The 18977-nt window shown below is 42.9% G+C and overlaps 1 protein-coding gene across 2 annotated transcripts in view; it reads right to left on the reverse strand.

Moving 5' to 3' along the window:
* Nucleotides 1–18977, reverse strand: part of plxna4 (plexin A4) — a 630201-nt gene that overhangs the window by 284871 nt on the left and 326353 nt on the right. For both annotated transcript variants that reach the window (XM_060842703.1, XM_060842704.1), the window contains exon 5: nucleotides 13014–13114. In XM_060842703.1, coding sequence (XP_060698686.1) covers nucleotides 13014–13114 — 101 coding nt within the window. The remainder of the gene's footprint in view (nucleotides 1–13013; nucleotides 13115–18977) is intronic.

Consider the following 18977-nt stretch of genomic DNA (forward strand, 5'->3'; position numbering starts at 1 on the left):
GTCGCAGCTGAGAGAAATCTGAATCAGGAGGTTTTGATTTTGAGGTGCAGTGGCTGGATACAAAATCTCAGATGACCCAACAATGAAATACTGAGGGTTTGCTGAGTGTACGAATGGGTATGAAATCATCTCTCCAGGGCATATGAAATATTCCAAGGTACCATTTTGACAAACAACAGGGGAGTTCTCCATGGAGCCTGGACCAATAGTTACCCCTCTGATGGCCATTGAATACCGATGATCAGATCACGAAGAGGAGATGAAAATGGAACAGCTGGAAAGAAGAGTCAGACTGGACTTGAACCATTAACTCTGTTTCTCTCCCCACAAATGCTGCCCGATCTGCACAGTGTCTCCAGAACTCTCTGTGATTGTTTCAGATCTCCAGCATCTGCAGTATTTTGCTTTTATTATCAGATTGCACTTTGACTGAGCTTACTGTGATCAAATTGGTGGCTACTTTTCCAAGACTGCGACACTGACTGAACTAAATGTACTTCATCGGTTGTGAAGAACTTTGAAATATCATGAAAGGTGTTGCATAAATATAAATCTTTCTTTGGACTTTCATCTGACCTGGGCTCAAGACACAATAAGATCAAGGGAAAGGCATAACTGGCCTTTGGACAACACTATCTAAGAGAGTTTGGTGGACTGTAGGCCAATTCAGTCTGATATGAGTCACTGCTGTCTGGGAAGAAAAACTAGCTGGTCCTAGTGGGTTTTTTGAAAAAAAAGAGTTCTGTTTGCTATCGTCTTAATAATATGACAAAAATCAATATGGTATTAATGTAACCCTCAAATATTGAATAACTGTACATATATTATGTGAGTCACTGTCTCTGGTCTGAATTGTATTATAATGACTGGTCAGAGAAGGTTTGCAAGCTTTTATTTTACTCTTGATCAATACAGAGCGTGGGCTTGAAATGATTCAAAGGCCTTGACAAAAGAGATTCTGTTTGATCTGATCAGAGGAAAGGTGTTTACAGAGACCTTGGCCCTTTCCAATACTCTGCACAGGCAAAATGTCTCAGGCTCACTACGTCGCTACAATCCCAACATGCTAAAGTACTATCGGCAGCCAAATGTTTCTACATTGAATCTCCCACATCTTCTGAAGCTTCTAACTAAAAAGGTGTGTGTTACCATGGGAAATGCTATCTGTCCTGCACTTATCCATTCTTTCAATGGTGCCTACACCCATCACAAATCAGCTAATGGTTGGTGGCAAATGAGTCAACATCAGTTACTGTCACACACACACACACACACACACACACACACACACACACACACACACACACACACACACACACACACACACACACACACACATCATACTGCTGTTTGTGGGATCTTGCTGTGTGCACATTAATGCCTACATTTCTTAAAACCGTGGCTGCACTTCACAAAGTATTTCATTGACTGTGAAGTACTTTGAGGTCATGAACAGAGCAATATAAATGCTATTAGAATTTCTGCTTATGCTAATATTGGACAAGTCAGACCCCACAATGAAACCTGGCTTGTTAGAGCCTAACTTAGTATTTGTTTTAACTGTGGCCTCATACTCCCAAGATGTTGCTGGTGTACTTTAAATTCAAAGAATAAAACATTTATTAAATGTCAAAATATATGAACTGTATGACACTAGCCAAAGTAAAGGTTGAAAAGATTTCATTACAGATATCATAAAAGGATTTAAACTCACACCAGCCCTTTTAACCAGCTAGATGCTTATTAAGATCCACTCCAGGTTAACAGCACAACTATCTCCCTGTTGAAGTGCCTTGCTGAGATAAAGGTTGGGATAGTTTCAAGGTACAAGTTTCTGTGCAGTTTACTAGATATCATACCTACGAGACACCTTTATTTAGTGTCTCACCCCAAGATTCCTGAATCAAACTGCAAACTGAGCTCAATATTGCTTTCACCTTTGGAGCAAAACTGCATTAATTCCTGAAACTCAACTGTTCTTGCCTTGTGTCTGCTTGGTAGCACAGAAACTTAGGAGATATTGTAGCACTGTCACTGAACTAGTAATCCATAATCCCTAAAACCAATGTTTTGGGTTCATGGGTTTGAATCTCACCATAGGCAGTGATGAGGTTTGAATTCAGTTTTAAAAAATTGGGATACAAAATTAGCCTAACGGCAACCAAATAATCATAGTAAAAAAAAATTCCCACCTGGTTCACTAATGCTCTTCAGGAATGGAAATCTGTCTCCTTTATCTAGAGTGGTCTACATATGATTCAGACCCACAACAATACTGTTAACGCTTAACTACCACTTGGGCATTTAGGATTCCTGATGAAGAGCTTATGCCCGAAACGTCGAATCTCCTGTTCCTCGGATGCTGCCTGACCTGCTGTGCTTTTCCAGCACCACTCTAATATAGACTCTGATTTCCAACATCTGCAGTCCTCATTTTTGCCTCATTAAAATGCACATGAACAAAAGAAATCTCCACAATTCCTACCATCACTCTCAGAACAAATCTAAAATGTTTTCTCTTTCTTAACGCACATAACATAAACATAACTTAAAGTTGCACATTGATCTTAACAATGCAAACTTTTCTGTTAATTTATGGTTTTCTTGATTAATTCTTGGGAACCAAGCATCACTGGCAAGGACGGCATTTGTTGCCATCCCTAACTGCCCGTGAATTGAGTGGTTTGTCAGGCCATTTCTGTGTGGAGTTTGCACGTTCTCCCCGTGTCTGCGTGGGCCTCCTCTGGGTGCTCTGGTTTCCTCCCACAGTCCAAAGATGTGCAGGTCAAGTGAATTGGCCATGCTAAATTGCCCATAGTGTTAGGTAAGGGGTATATGTAGGGGTATGGGTGGGTTGCGCTTTGGCGGATCGGTGTGGACTTGTTGGGCCGAAGGGCCTGTTTCCACATTGTAAGTAAGTAATCTAATCTAATCTAATTTAATCTAATCTAATTATTTCAGAGGGCAGTTAAGAGTCAGGTGTCTTTTAGGGTCTGGGATGAAGGAAGGAGGGAGTCAGTTAGCTCAGTGGGCTGGATTGCTGGTCTAATTCAGAATGATGCCAACAGTGTGGGTTCAGTGCCCCCACTGGCTGATGCTACTATGAAGGTGCCACCTTGCCCCTTGTCTGAGCTGTGATAACCCAATGCCAGTTGTTTCTGTCTGATAAAAAATGTGTGATGAAGGGAAGAAAGGAGAGAATGCTGAATCCATATCACCTCTAAACTCTCAGATAGCAGATATCTGCATGGGAATGGTAGTTCTGCAATGGGAATAAATCCCTCATTCTCATACTTACTGACATCTGACCATCCAATTCATGGAGCGTCTCCTACCAGGACACACCAAGACCTGAGACAGAAAGCAGACTCTCTACCTCCCACCACGATGTGCACGCACAAGAGGAGGACAGGAGGCCTCATTGAGGCAATAATTGATCTCATTGAGGCAATTTATGGACTTATCTGGGAAATATGCAGCTAATAAGAATCCCTCTGAGCGCACTGTAGAGCACAACGAGTAATTTATTTATGACAGCTTAAGGACAATTAAACCAGCTTGGCATAGGTAATGAGAAAATAATGTACTCTTATTTTAATACGGTGAAATGAACAATGAGGGAAATTGGGACAATTAACTCTACAAGTCACTGCATTGACTCTGGAACTGAGCACTGAAGAAAGAATGGCCCTTGTTACAATGAACTGAACCGGGATGGCAATGAGGAAATGCTGACTAAACAGAAAGTGACCTCTGAAACTAGCTATTTATTTGACAAATCTCAATGAACACTTGTCCTCCCACCAACAATTTTGGACAAACTAAGTGCCATAGAAGATGCAGATTCTTACCAGGCTTTACTGTCTCACAGCCTAGGCACACACTAAAGGCTCCCTTTTTTAACCCATTCCACATTACCCTGCTTCTCAGTGAGAGCAAACCCTAATGCACTTCCAATCCACACTCAGCAGGGGGGGGTGCTGGATCCTCAGCAGAATGTGGAGTCGATCTTCTGTGTTAGATGGATTGGCACCTGCACACCCTGCGATTACAGCTGGCACACAGTGGCTCAGTGGTTAGCACTGCTGCCTCACAGCACCAGGGAGCCAGGTTCAAATCCAGCCTCGGGTGACTGTCTGTGTAGAGTTTGCACATTCTCCCTGTGTCTGTGTGGATTTGCTCTGAATTCCTCCCGCAATCACAAAGATGTGCAGGTTAGATGAATTGGTCATGCTAAATTGTCCAATTGGTTAGGTGCATTAGTCAGGGAATGGGTCTGGGTGGGTTACTCTTCGGAGGGTTGGTGTGGACTTGTTGGGCCGAAGGGCCTGTTTCCACACTATAGGGATTCTAAAATGAGTGTTCTACTTGGGCTGGAATCATGAGTGGAACAACATTCCAGAATTAGCCAATGTATTCAGAGGAGGTGAAGGATCAGGACTGATCAATGAAAAGATCAGGATCAGCCTGGTGATAATGAAGGAAACGCCCCTCTGCCATTTCAAAGCTGTCAGCGAAATCTAAGTTGTTGTTGAAACAGTTCATTGTCAACATTTTGTGGCGTGGATGTGATTGCCACATCAGAAGTGAATCCAGGTCTTCTCACAACTCCAAGCAAATAAGTTTTAGACAAATCAATTAGACCGAGACTTGCCTGTATCATGTTCTGCCTCGAGACCTGACAGTTATTCCCAGCCCTGGGCAGACAGCCATGTAGCAGTCAAAACTCGATTCTTCCACTCTCACACATACAACCGTTTGCAAAAGAATAAAATCCCTGTCATTTAATACCTATTTCTCCCTGAAATTATTGCAAGTTAAAGCCACAGAAAATGTCTTTTTTTTTGTGTGTATATTATATAAGAAAAGTCAGTTCTTGGAAAGTTAAAAGAATTTGATGGTGACTCGAATGGCTGCAATTGTTTCTATGGCAACACCATCACAAAGAGGAGTTGGTTATAAATAGTGATGATCAGAGATGGGTGTTGATTTATTTAATGAACTGGCACCATGATATAAAGGTTTGGACAGCCTTCTGTAAAGCTCTGGGTCTGTCGGGCAATTTTACAAGGTGCCTTGTGACCCATGTACCAGTTTCATCACCCCATGTGGATCCAGTTAACAAAACGTAACATTGTTCCCTTACCAATGTTAGACTAACGGTTGAGAAACCAGCTGCACATGGACTACAGTTTGGCTCACAGAGCATATTGTGGGAACTAACGTCAAGATTAGAGTGGTACTGGAAAAGCACAGCGGGTCAGGCAGCATCCGAGAAGCAGGAAAATCGACATTTCGGGCAAAAGCTCTTCATCAGGAATGAGGCTAGCGGAAACTAACGTCAGTCAACATACGATCAGCCTTATAGCAGTGCTAATCAGTAGCCAGTGCTCTCCCCTGCTGGATCCTTGACAACTCCAGGAGAGCTGGGTTCACGATCTAGGTGAGGCTGTTGGTGCACACAAAGTTCATGGGTCCCACAGAGCATGTTACACCAGCTTCACAATGTGAAATATGGTCACGGGAGCAGAAATTCCAAGCCAGTTGTAATCCCCACATGAAAAGCGGCAGAGTTATACTCCAGCACAATTTGTAGCCTCATAGCCAGGCATATCCCCCACTCAACCATTACCATCAAGCCAGGGGAATCAACCCTGGTTCAATGGACAGTGCAGGAGGGCATGCCCGCAGCATCACCAGGCATACCTGAAGATGAGGTGTCAACCTGGTGAAGCCACCAAACAGGACTCCTTGCATGCCACACAACGTAAATACCAACTGGCAGACACAGCTAAGTGATCCCACAACCAACCAATCAGATCTAAGGTCTACAGTCCTGCCTCATCCAGTTGGGAACGGTGGTGGACAATTTAACAGCTCACTGGAGAAGGAGACTCCACAAATATCCACATCCTCAATGATGGAAGAGCCCAGCAGGTCAGTGCATAAGATAAGGTTAAAGCATTCACAGCAATCCTCAGCCAGAAATGCCAAATGAATAATCCATCTTGGCATCCTCCAGTGTTCCCAAGTATTCCAGACACCAGTCTTCATCCAATGCACTTCACTCTACATGATATCAAGAAATGGTTAGAGGTACTGGACATTTCAGTGGGTCCTGACAGCATTCCAGCAATGGTACTGAAGAATTTTGCTGCAGAACTTGCTGCTCCCCTAGCCAAGCTGTTCCAGTACAATTACAACACTGGCAACTACACAATAATGTGGAAAATTGCCTCAGTATGTCCTGTACATAAAAAGCAGAACAAATCCAGCCAGCTAATTACCACTCCATAGATCTACTCTCGATCATCAGTAAACTGATGGAAGGTGTCATCACAGTGCTATCAAGCAGATCTGCTCAATGACACCCAATGTGGGTTCCGCTAAAGCCACTCGGCTCTGACCTCATTACAGCCTTGGTTCAAATATGGATAAAAGAGCTGAATTCCAGAGGGGAGATGGGAGTGACAGCCCTTGACATCAAGGCTGCATTAGACTGAGAGTGGCATCAAGGAGCCTGAGCAAAACTGGAATCAATGGGTATCGGGGACAGACTTTCCAGTCATTGGAATCATTCCTGACACACCAGATGGAAATTGTGGTTGATGAAGGTCAGTCATCTCAGCTCCAGGATATCTCTGCAGGAGCTCCTCAGGGTAATGTCCTAGGCCCAATCATTTTCAGCTGCTACCTCAATGACCTTCCCTACATCATAAACTGGGGGGTGGGGGAGGGTTCGTCAATGATTGCACAATGTTCAGCGACATTCACAATACCTCAGGTAATGGAGCAGTCCATGCCCAAATGCAATAGGATCTGGACATATCCAGGCTTAGGCTGACAACTGCCAAGTTACAGGCAAATGCCAGGCAATGACCGTCTCTAATAAGAGCCAATATAATCACTGCCCCTGACATTCGATGGTATTACTATCACTGAATCCACCACTATCTACATCATTACAGTGATCATTGGACTCGACTGGACTTACCACAAAAACACTGCGGCTACAAGAACAGGTCAGAGGCTAGGAATACTGCAGCAAGTAAGCCACCATCTACAAGGAACAAGTGAGGAATGTAATGGAATACTCCCCACTTCCCTAGATGGATACAGCTCCATCAGCATTCAAGAAGCTTGACAACATCCGGGACAAAGCAACATGCTAACTGGCACCGCATTCACAAGTATCAACGTCCTCCACCACTGACACTTGGTACACAGTGCAGCTACTATCTGCAAGATCCTCAGACAGCACTGACCCACCATGACCACTTCCATGTAACAGGACAAGGGCAGCAGATACATGGGAACACCACCACCTGCAAGTTCCCCTCCAAGCCACTGACCACCCTGACTTGGAAATAATTGCCATTCCTTCAGTGTCACTGGATCAAAATCCAGGAATTCCCTCCTTCACAGCATTGGGGGTTAACCTACCACAGCAGTTCCAGAAGACAGCTCACCACCACCTTCTCGAGGGCGACTAGGGATGCACATGCCCTGCCCAAGGCATCACTAATCATCTGAATGTGAAACCCAAACATGTGGTATCTACTCACTGAGTAAGAGCCGGAGTTGAACCAACACTTCGCCTGAACCACTAATTTCACTCTCGTGAGATTACTATGCAATTACAAGTATAAGATGGTGACCCAGTAACTTAGTTGCTCTTTTCCAATTCAGAGGGAGAGCTCTGTCTTAATTGTTCAGCTCCGCACTTAAGGTTAGCACAGTGTCCGAGGCCCCATTGCTCGAAGGACAAAGGGCTGATTGCTCAAAGGTCTCAGTATTGTTACCCAAATCTTCCCAGAAGTCGGGCACTTGCGTTTCACACTCAAAACATTGATCCTTTTGTCCAGGCTGGCCTGCTGTCCAATTCTAAAACTTCAGGATTTTAATTCAAATATCCACAATCACCATTTTTCTTCTTTGACCTCCCCCTGGACAGACAACCCAAGGACATTTTCAGAGAGCGTATACAACAATAAAGATGCTATGTAAATGCAAACTGTAGTTGTGCTAAATAGACACATTCTGAGGTCAACAGTTGTAGCAATGGGATTTATTTGACTTTGTTTGCTTTCCTTTGGCACTTTTCTTGTAAGGTTGCTTTGATTAGTTCAGAAGTACAACATTGTGCGAGAATGCAATGCACTCAAGGTTTCCATTGGTAAATTTGATAGGCAAATGAGAAAAGACAGACAGGTAAATAAGCAGCCAGGTGGATAAGAGAAGTGGTAAATATACAAAACTAACAGGTCAGAGTTGGCACAGATAAAAAAAACAAAGAGAAGGGGGAATGACTGTATTGTTTTGTCAGAAAAGTTCATCTCACTGGGATGTTCAGCCTCACATCCACTTTCTCTTCTCTCCTGTAACCATAACTCATGAACATCCCAAGGTCAAATACAGGCAATCATTTCACTCATACAGTCAGTTAAACTAATTTTTTAAATTCTTTTTTTCTCTCAAACAGCAAAGGGCTGAGAGGAAGAGGAATTCGGACAAAGAGGACTCTACTGAGCTCCTTCTAACAGTTACTGGAAAATCAAAGCAGGCCACTGTGAAAACAGAGAGAGAACTGCAATTTTCCACCCCTCACATTGTTTTCCTTCCTTGTACAGATTTCTTACTTGCTCAGCCTGTCAAAGCTGGTGACCTCCAGGATGACCTCAAGAGAATGTGAGTAGCCAACCTAGATCTGATCACCACATTTCACTCAGAGAGGGTTCTCTGTTTTCTCACCAGGTTTCTCTTACCCCTGGAGGCTGAGTGGTAGAGAGCTATGTTTTCACTTTGCTCAGTCTAAATGATTTATCAAGCCGAAAGAGCCCTCCACTCTGCACAGACAGCAGCCTGGATCGAGGGATGAGATGGGAACCTGATCTTCTCAGCCTGCCTGAGCTCCCTGGCATACAACCCAATCAATGCTCTCTGCTGGTGTTGAGTTTCCAGTGCAGAAACTAGGACAGGGACCTTATGAAATCCATCCTCAGGCCTTGGCACTGGGCCCAAAACCAAGAATTGAACACTACAATCTAACTGTAACATTGGCTCAAGCCTGACTCTTTGTGACTCACTGCCTTCCCTGACAGTTAAACACCTTTCTTCTGCCTGCTTGCCTTCTTTCTTTCAAAATGACAATAAGCGGCATTTTCTTTGACACAAAGGGCCAAATCTTGTCCTGGGTTCAGGAAAACACAACCTGCGTAATTTCGCCAATGGCGATCCTGAATCATATGTGACTTCGCGTGCCATTTTTGTCTTTCTGATGCTGGTATGGGTTTTCAGTGCCGTTTGTGAGATGTGGAGTCAGGGTGTACTGTGGGCCAGTTTGAAGGCTCACTTTGGTTCTCCTGCATCAGTATCTCAGCTCTCAACAGAATTAAAAGGCCATCCCAAAATCTCCCACCAAGTCCAACAAAAGCTAATGTCGGCCCATACCCTGTCTCTGTCCACGTACTCTCTCTGCTTCCTCACATCACCCAAGCCACCTCTATGTCTCCTCTTATATATCCTCTACAGTCAACCACCAAGCACATATTATTTACAGTCTTCAGATTGTATGCCATATCAATGGAAAATATTTTACATTGATTTTGTGAGCAGAGTGCCTATCAAAGAAAAGGAGTAGGTGGTTAGATTTCTTTTCATGAAAGAACAAACTAACAAAACAGTTTGTAATATTTTTCACTGCATTATGGTGACTCTCCATTTGAAGAGGATGGTAACAAATAGACAAACACAGAAGGCTGGACAATGCAAGTTCCTGATGAAGAGCTTATGCTTGAAACATCAATTCTCCTGCTCCTCCGATGCTGCCTGACCAGCTATACTTTTCCAGCACTACACTCTTTGACTCTGATCTCCAGCATCACTTTTTCCCTGGACAATGATTTGGAGATGCCAGTGTTGGACTGGGGTGTACAAAGTTAAAAGTCACACAACACCTGGTTATAGTCCAACAGGTTTAATTGAAAGCACACTAGCTTTCGGAGTGACGCTCCTTCATCAGGTGATGAAGGAGCATCATCACCTGATGAAGGAGCGTCGCTCCGAAAGCTAGTGTGCTTCCAATTAAACCTGTTGGACTATAACCTGATGTTGTGTGATTTTTCACTTTCTCCCTGGACAATGTAAGTGTCAACTTTCCAGGCCCTTTTCTTTTTCAGATCCCCCCATAGTCTTGCCCCAACTTCATTTGAGACATTTCTCTCAATTGAGTGTCCTGACCTATCCTCAATCCATACCATTAGAGGTTAATCTTCCACTACCACCAACACCTAGTACCCAGTGAAAATATTTGCTGGTCCATTATTTCATCTGTTCAAGAAACCTCTTTGTAAACCTCACACTGGGGTGGTGTGCACACGCCTGCACAATGTGTGCTTCCCACACAACTGTTTCAAAGCTGTTTTTCGATATAAACCTCATTGCCCTCATCTCCTCTCTGCAACCCTTTACAAAAACCTTCGAGATGTTGGTGATCAGCAGTGTAAGCTCATGTGTCAAACTCTGCGAGCAAACCTCACTGACGCAAATTGATAACGAAAACTTTCCCAGCAAAAATCTCTCCCAAAAATGTACAACTTCAAAATCCAGGTTTTAATCAGAACACAAACGTGAATTTACAACGTTATCTTCCAGCAAGAAATAGACGGACAAACGTTGTTTTGAAAAGAGGAATGGAGAAAGGGTTCAAACAGTAACTTGGGCAGGGAAGGAGCATTCAAAGCACAATGGCTGCTGTGGTGATACCGTGGATTTGTAACTGATTTAAAACATGACTAGAAGGAATTAGAAATTTTAAGAAGCATTGAGTCCATCAATTACATTATTCTACAAATCAGTTCATTCATCTCTAAAAGAGGTTTCTGTTCCCTCCATTCCATCTCATTTCTAAAGATAAGTGAAGCAAAACGCCAGGTTACTGACTTAACCTTAAATTCTGGACATTATCCTAACCATTCAGGGAGCACTCTGTTCCATATCTTATCATCTCTTGTTGTGCTTACGTTTCTGTTCTTTCCCAATCATACAGTCATCCAATTCTTTATTAAAATCTGTTTGTGTATGTAGCAAGAACTACTTCCAAGGAGCGTAGCCTTTCAGCAACAAGAACGTGGATGTTGGTTTATATCCACCCACAGTGGTTAGCACTGCTGCCTCACAGCGCCAGGGACCTGGGTTCAATTCCCACCTCAGGCGACTGACTGTGTGGAGTTTGCACGTTCTCCCCGTGTCTGCGTGGGTTTCCTCCGGGTCCTCCGGTTTCCTCCCACAGTCACAAAGATGTGCGGGTCAGGTGAATTGGCTATGCTAAATTGCCCATAGTGTTAGGTAAGGGGTATGGGTGGGTTGCGCTTCGGCGGGTCGGTGTGGACTTGTTGGGCTGAAGGGCCTGTTTCCACACTGTAAGTAATCTAAACTGAGGAACAGCCCAGGTATTATTCAATTGGTTCACTTGGTGTTGCATCTGCAGAATTTTCTTTTACCTACGGTCTCTGTTGTGTTGTGATTTTATGTCTCCTATGCCAACATTGCCTGTTCCTGATTCCTTATTCCAGAGGAGATAGTGGGAAATGATGAGGGCCACCAAATGGCTGACTATCTGCTTTGTCCATCCCTCCATGTGTAGGAGAAGACAATTTGCCCCTTTCCCTTAACCCCCACTCAGGCTAATGGAGAAGCTAGGAACTGTAATCTAAATCAGCTCTGCAAGCTGAGGCTTTGCCCTTTTAGGCTTAAATGACACAAAAAGAACTTGTCTCTGGCTGGGTTGAAATTCCAACTTGTAGGAGAGGAAAGTCATTGCATTTTCACAAGACATTGCCCTTCATTAGGCTGAGCTGGTGACAGAAGTTAAAGGCCAGTGACAGCTACTGGTGACAATTCTAAGATAATACTTCATTCCCTTTATTGAAATAAGGCCACACTCTCTTCTGTGTCTTGATGCAATTCAAAGGTCACATGACAGAAATACACTTGCGAGAGGTTCAGTGTGCCATGAGGTAAGAATGGGCTGGGGTGGGGGATGGTGAAGATAAGGGGTGAGTGAGAAAAATCAACCCATGTTCCTGCTGTTGGGCCATTATACCCTACTCGATGAAAATTGAGGATTATCAGCAATTGGATCCCAGAGTGATTTCAGTTAATCTCAACTTTAAAATTGAGATTGAAGAAGAAAATTAGCACCATGCTGTGTATTTTCAGCACGGGTTCCTGTGTGATTATGTAGAAGGAGTGGACTCCCTGGACTTTGTAGAAGTTATCCCACTGAAACATCTGGGCCTATCGTCACTGGTGTTTTGAAGAAGGGGTCTCACTGAAATGTGTGACGTTCTAACAGGGTTGGACAGACTCAATGTAGGAATGATGTTCCCCCTCCATGGGAGATCCAAATCAAAGGATCACAGTTTTAGGGAATGCCACAGGCCATTTCAGACTGAGACAACGAGAAATTTTTTCACTCACACTGTGGTAGAATTCTCTATCACAGAGGGCTGTGGAGACCAATTCACTGAATATGTTTTTGAAAGTAACAGATAGATTTCTGGAGGCAAAAGGTGTCAAGGACTATTGCAAGAGCACAGGTTATAACGTTGAGATAGAGGATCAGCTTTGATCATGTTGAAGCGCAGAGCAGAATTGATGAGCAAAGTGGCCTACATCTGCCTTATGTTCTACAGTTCTCTGTTTCTATATCATTGAGATAAAGATCATTTAGGTTTTCTAACAGACTCAAGAACCACCCTGACTCACTACTGCCTGTGCATCGAAATTCGAAATGCTTGTCTTCTAAATTAATCTAAGGAAACGAATTATTAATTAATGTATTTCCTCAGAAGATATACTTAGCTGTTTCAACATTACCAATGCAAGAAGAATGTTGCTTCATCAACAAACATCAACTGAAAGTGCTCCAAGTTATTGTTCCTTTCACTAAATAACAACTGGCTCCTAGGGCCACAAAGGATAATACAAAGAGCTATTGGATCTGTACTCACGTGTTATGGAGCACACACCAGCCACAGTGAGGATCTCCAGAACCCAAACATTCGCTGCATGTCTGATACTGTCCACACGCCTCCACGGGAACTCTGGTCAGCTGCAAGTACAGAAAGAAATGACACAATTAGCTCAGTGCAATCAGGTCATCAGGGTCTTGGAGATGGCGAAATCAGAGGCCAAATGTCCACAGTTCAGAATGTCGACTTGCATTGTGATGTGAACTGTCACTTGTAATACACAAGTAGTGATTTATAACCACTGATGTATGATTTGTGATATAATAATTGGTTAGTGATTATAACTATGATTTGTGGTGCACAATTTATGGTACATAGTTTGCAATATATGATAAGTGGAGGAAAATGGGATTAGAATAGTTAAAGTTAAAAATCACACAACACCACGTTGCAGTCCAACAGGTTTATTTGGAAGCACTAGCTTTCGGAGCGCTGCTCTTTCATCAGGTGGTTATGAATAATAAGATTGTAAGACACAGAATTTACAGCAAAAGTTTACACTGTGATATAACTTGTAAACTTGTACACTGTAAACTTTTGCTATAAATTCTGTGTCTTACAATCTTATTCTCCACAACCACTCGATGAAAGAGCAGTGCTCCACAAGCTAGTGCTTCCAAATAAACCTGTTAGACTACAGCCTGTGATTTTTAATTTTGTACAACCCAGTCCAACACCAGCATCTCCAAATCTAGAATAGTTAGGTAGTTGATTTTGACCAGGATGGATGCCATGGGCTGAAGGGCCTTTCCCTGTGCTGATTCTATGGCTCTAACATATAATATATGGTTTGACAGATGTTGGATAAACAATATTTAACATAGAAAGACTGAAAATGATGGAAAGCTATAGATAGGAAAAGACAGATTAATGTGATGGGCATAACCCTTCCTCAGAACTGCTATGTATTTCAGTGAAAGATCTCTGCCAGAAACATGAATCTCTCTTTTCACTTTTAAAATGTTGCATTGTTCCAACATCTCCAGCATGAGCAATACGTTGTCCTTCTCATCAACCGCTTCTCTTCCCTGAGGTATAGAGACTCTCAGGTTAAACTACTACCTCTAACGAAAGAGCAGCCCTACGGTCTGGTAGGACAATAGCAACTTTACATCATTATTCCAAACTTACTGCACCCCTGGCCTACACTGTGATCTCCTAATCGCTAATCTCCATCTCTCACTGGGTTTTATATTGCCTGCAATCTATACTTGCAAATTTCATAGCTTTTACATGAGGGTTTTTTTCCTCATTAATGAGCTCAGAGGTGAACAAAGCACTTTTTCACTTCATCATCCAGTGTCGAGCATTATCATGTCAAACACAGCTTGGCTCAGATACTGATAAAGTTCCTTCCATATCTTGTCCCAGTAGGGTGTCCACATTTTTCACACTTTCCCTCGTTGGCATTTCCCTGAGTAATTGGGCCATTTTAAGGCAAAACAGAAACAGCACTTTTCTTTGGAGTGGAACCACAAGCAATGTGTCAAACTGTTCAGTCTGACTGCACATCCACCACCTACAGCTACCACATACAAATGCTCCATTCCCTATCTGTTCTCAACAAAACATGGTATACTTTGTCGTCACTACATTGCAAATCTTACATCACATTTGCCACAACTGCCTAATTTCAGTATTACATAATTGAACAATGTGGAAAGGACACCATTTGTCAAAATTGTTCATCTTGTACTAATCAGGAGAATTCACAAGAATACTATTGTAGAGAGAAAAGTGCTGATTGGTTGACAAGTAGAGTCTGATTGGTACAGAATACACCAGTTAATGATGACTTACAATAAATTGCCAAGTTTTGTTTCCACTTTGAACTGGGCTGGTCAAGTCTGTTTGGTCAAAGCATTGCCTTGAAAAATGAACTATTAAATGTCTAATACCTGTTTTGTTGAGTCAAAATAGGAGCAGTTTGTGAATGTGTTCTTTCTGTTTGCAAAGATCAGTGCCCTGTGTATGAATATATACAGCTTCCAGTGCACGCAGGTGCACCACACTGCGAGCTAGATTAACAATCATAAACTGGTTGTCAGTGTAATTCTACACAGACTTGCAACAAATTTAGAATTGGTTAAAACTCAGCTCCTTGGCCAAGAGTTTGGTCATGTGGCCCAGCAGTTCCTGATTTGGTGGCCTATCAAATTATGTTTGGTAATTAAACTCTTGCGAAGCATACGGAGATACTTTACCACATTAAAAACACTAGATTAGTACAAGTTCTTGTGGAAGAGCCAGCCAGTCCGTTTGCCCTTGGCGTTCAGCTTTTGAGGTTTGAGATGTGTACAGCCCCTTCACAGTCTGTACACATCCTCATTATTCTTCTGGGGAATTTCTAAAGTTTACTCCGAGCTACTTCAGATTGGAAACAAGTTCTTGAAGACTCGACATGTTGAGCAGCTAAATATGAATTTCAGCCCCAATCCAGGACATGGAACAGACAATCCAGGCTGGCCTCATGTGGTACTGAAGCTGTGATGTGTACCATTATCCATTTGACCATTAAGCTTCATTCAGGTGGATGTAGAAGAATCCATGACTCCAAATCACAAATGTGGAAGAGACGTTACCTGGTGTTATGGCCAACATTCAATTCTCATCTAACATCAGTACAACAAAACACATTAACCACATATTAACCTAATTTACTGTTTATGGGATCCTGCTTTGTGAAAATTTATTGTTGTCTTTACCGATAATGACAGTGAATGCACATGCTATATACCGCATTGTCTGTGAAATGTTCTGGTGGAAGTTCTGAGGATAGGGGTGCAGGGGGGAAATGATTGGAAAATTTTCTTCAATAAATCTTATACGCAGTGTGCACACACAAAGTGAGGGGGGAGCAAACATTAATCAGCAGGAAAAAAAATCCTTTGAAAGTAAAAATGAAGATCAATACTAAATGTTGTGCAAGTTGATTATTTTATTCAGCCTCTCTGTTGAAGATGTCAGCAAAATTGTGGCCTAGTTAGCACTCGATGTACAGAACTGATTTCTCAGAATGTTCTGGAAAAGCTGGAGAGAAGCAATGGACAGCGGCCTTATAATTTTAGTAAAGTGCAAAACACCAAAAGGAAAAAAAAAACAAAAATCAATTCTGGGAACAGATGCATGAAAGGTCTTATTCGCCGAATTTCCCACAGGGGAACTCCCTCCACAGTAAATACTGAGATTCGTTACTTTACAGCAATGATTGCTACAGATAAAATCAGCAACTGAGCAATACCTCTGACTGAATACATCCATTCATCAGACAGGAATATTGTCCCAATATGTTTAGGATTAAGGCCACCATACTGACCAATCAAGTATAAGTATTAGTTAATTCTGGTTGGGTGTGTTCCCCTGGCTGGTGATCTCCAACCACATCACTCCTCCCAATTCTTATCTACCATTTATCTCTCCTCATGTCCCTCTCCTCTCCTGTGCCAATTGTTCAGCAAGCAGATTCCTTGTGACCTAATTAGTTAATCCCCTTCATTTTTGGTCAAACAAGCCAGTGTACGTTATCTCTAACATCATTGGTGCAAATAAGTCAAAGGCATGTGAAGAAAATGAAAACTTAATTTTCCTCCCAAGTTGCTCATGGCACTATTGTGAAGATCTATTTAATTCCTGGATAATCTTGGAGGCTTGATAACATTAATTAAGCAAGAAGCCACTCACAAAGTACATGAAGAACATTTCTAGAGACCGCTGAAATAATTGCTTGGTTAAAAAGAAAGGGATTGCAATTACTGGGAGTCTTAATGGGAGTCAAACTGAGACACACCAACCATGAAAATGTCAGGCTCACTGAGTTGCCATGAGTGACCACTGCATCCTGTACATAAGGAAGAGAAAGAGCAGCTATCAACCAAGATTCCAGTCCCTGGATGACCTTTCTCCACTGAAGAGTGAATGTGTGGATTTTGTGAGAGGCAGGATCAAATTGCACAACAATGACCTGTCACACAATCAGTTGGACAGCCTGTTGATTCTAACAGAGCAATATTATTCTTTAATGAGATGGTGAGCACTCCACAGCTGTGGAGCTGCATCTTACCAGAACACACAGTAGCTGCCATGTTTCCTATGTTAGAATAGTGACTATACTTCAAACCGCTGTTAAGTGCTTTAAAATATAAGAGGTCATTCAAAAACATAAGAGCTCAGATCAGAGTGGACAATTCAGCCCCTCAAGCCTGCTTCACCATTTCATACGATTGTGACTGATCTCAACTCAGCCTCAACTCTCTTTCTTGCCTGTTTCCTATAACCTTTTCAAAGGGTTACTCATTAAAAATCTTTCCACCTCCTCCTCCTTAAATCTATCCAGTGTCCTGGTATCCACCACAATCTGAGACAGTGATTGCTGCAGGTTCACAATTCTTTGAGACAATTAACTCCTCCTCATCATCAGTTTTAAAGCTAGGAGACAGTGAGGTCAGAGTTGAGAGTGTGTTGCTGGAAAAACACAGCAGGTCAGGCAGCATCCGAGGGGCAGGAAAATCGACATTTCTGGTCAGAGCCATTCATTAGGAATGAGGCTGGGAGCCTCGGGGGTGAAGAGATAAATGGGAGGGGGGTGGGACTGGGGGGGAAGGTAACTGAGAGTCCAATAGGTGGATGGAGGTGGGGGTGAAGGTGATAGGTGGGAGGGGAGGGTCATGCAGATAGGTGGGAAGGAAGATTGACAGGTGGGACAGGTCAAACCTGTCACCCCTTAGTCTAAACTATGACCTCTCAATCTGGATTGCCCCACAAGGGGAATTGTCCACTCTCTGTCCACACTGTCAATCCCCTTTAATATCTTAAATGCCTCCATTAGATCTCGTCTCACCCTTCTCGAGTGAGTACAGGCCTAAACTGCTTAATCACTGCTCATAAGACAAGCCTTTCATCTCTGGAAATAATCTCATGAACTTTGTCTGAACTGCCTCCAATATAATTACATCCTTCACTAATTGAGGCCAAGAAATCTGTGTACAACATTCCGGCTGTGGTCTCAGACTTGCTTCATACAGTTGCAACAGTACTTCCCTACGTTTATATGCTACTCCTTTGGCAATAAATGCTAAAATTCCATTTGCAAAATGCTATATAAATTCAAGACCCTTTTTTTTTCACAGCAACAGCATGTTGCTGTTGAGGAGAGGATTTTTCTTTCTATGATATTCCCCATTGGGACTCCCACAAAGACTGGTCATTCGGGCAGGATAAAGTGAGGACTGCAGATGCTGGAGATCAGAGTCAAAAAGTGTGGTGCTGGAAAAGCACAGCAGGTCAGGCAGCATCCTTGGATGACCTGCTGTGCTTTTCCAGCACCACACTTTTTGACTCTGACCATTCGGGCAACCTAACAGAGGATGACCAATCCTCTTCGACCTCACCTAAAAAAGGAGTCAACGGTTCTCTCAGACAGGATGGAGCAGCAGCAGTTACAACTGGTAGAAACAATGAAAAACAGAGAGCAGGAAGCTTTAGAAATAAACCCAAGAAGGGGAGGCAAAAGTCAGTGAAGAAAATTTCAGATTTCACCTTCCGTTGTGTTATTATAAAGAGTAGAGTTCCCAATTCCTTCAGAACACCGCAGTGTCCTAGCGGAGCTTTGATGCTCCGGGGCCAGTCTAAAAACCTGAACTAAGCAGTGGCGCTACAACTACTCAGGATAAGCTGGATAAACCAACGGGCCTTTCTCAGTTTGCCACTGTTTGGATTGCTCCCATTCCCATGAGCAGTGTGGGTGATTTCTTCCATCGCTTTCCCTTCAGGTCCCACTCTGGAAGCTGCTGTATAAAATGTAGGTTGACACTCCACAATTTGAAGAGAGCTCCACTGCCTGTGTAGTCACCGTTGTAGTACAGACAGGAAACTTGCACCCACAGCAGGCTCCCACAAACAGTAGTGAGATAAAAAGTGTGGTGCTGGAAAAGCACAGCCGGTCAG

The sequence above is a fragment of the Hemiscyllium ocellatum genome, chromosome 23 (assembly GCF_020745735.1).
Source record: "Hemiscyllium ocellatum isolate sHemOce1 chromosome 23, sHemOce1.pat.X.cur, whole genome shotgun sequence".
In the NCBI taxonomy this organism is placed as follows: domain Eukaryota; kingdom Metazoa; phylum Chordata; class Chondrichthyes; order Orectolobiformes; family Hemiscylliidae; genus Hemiscyllium; species Hemiscyllium ocellatum.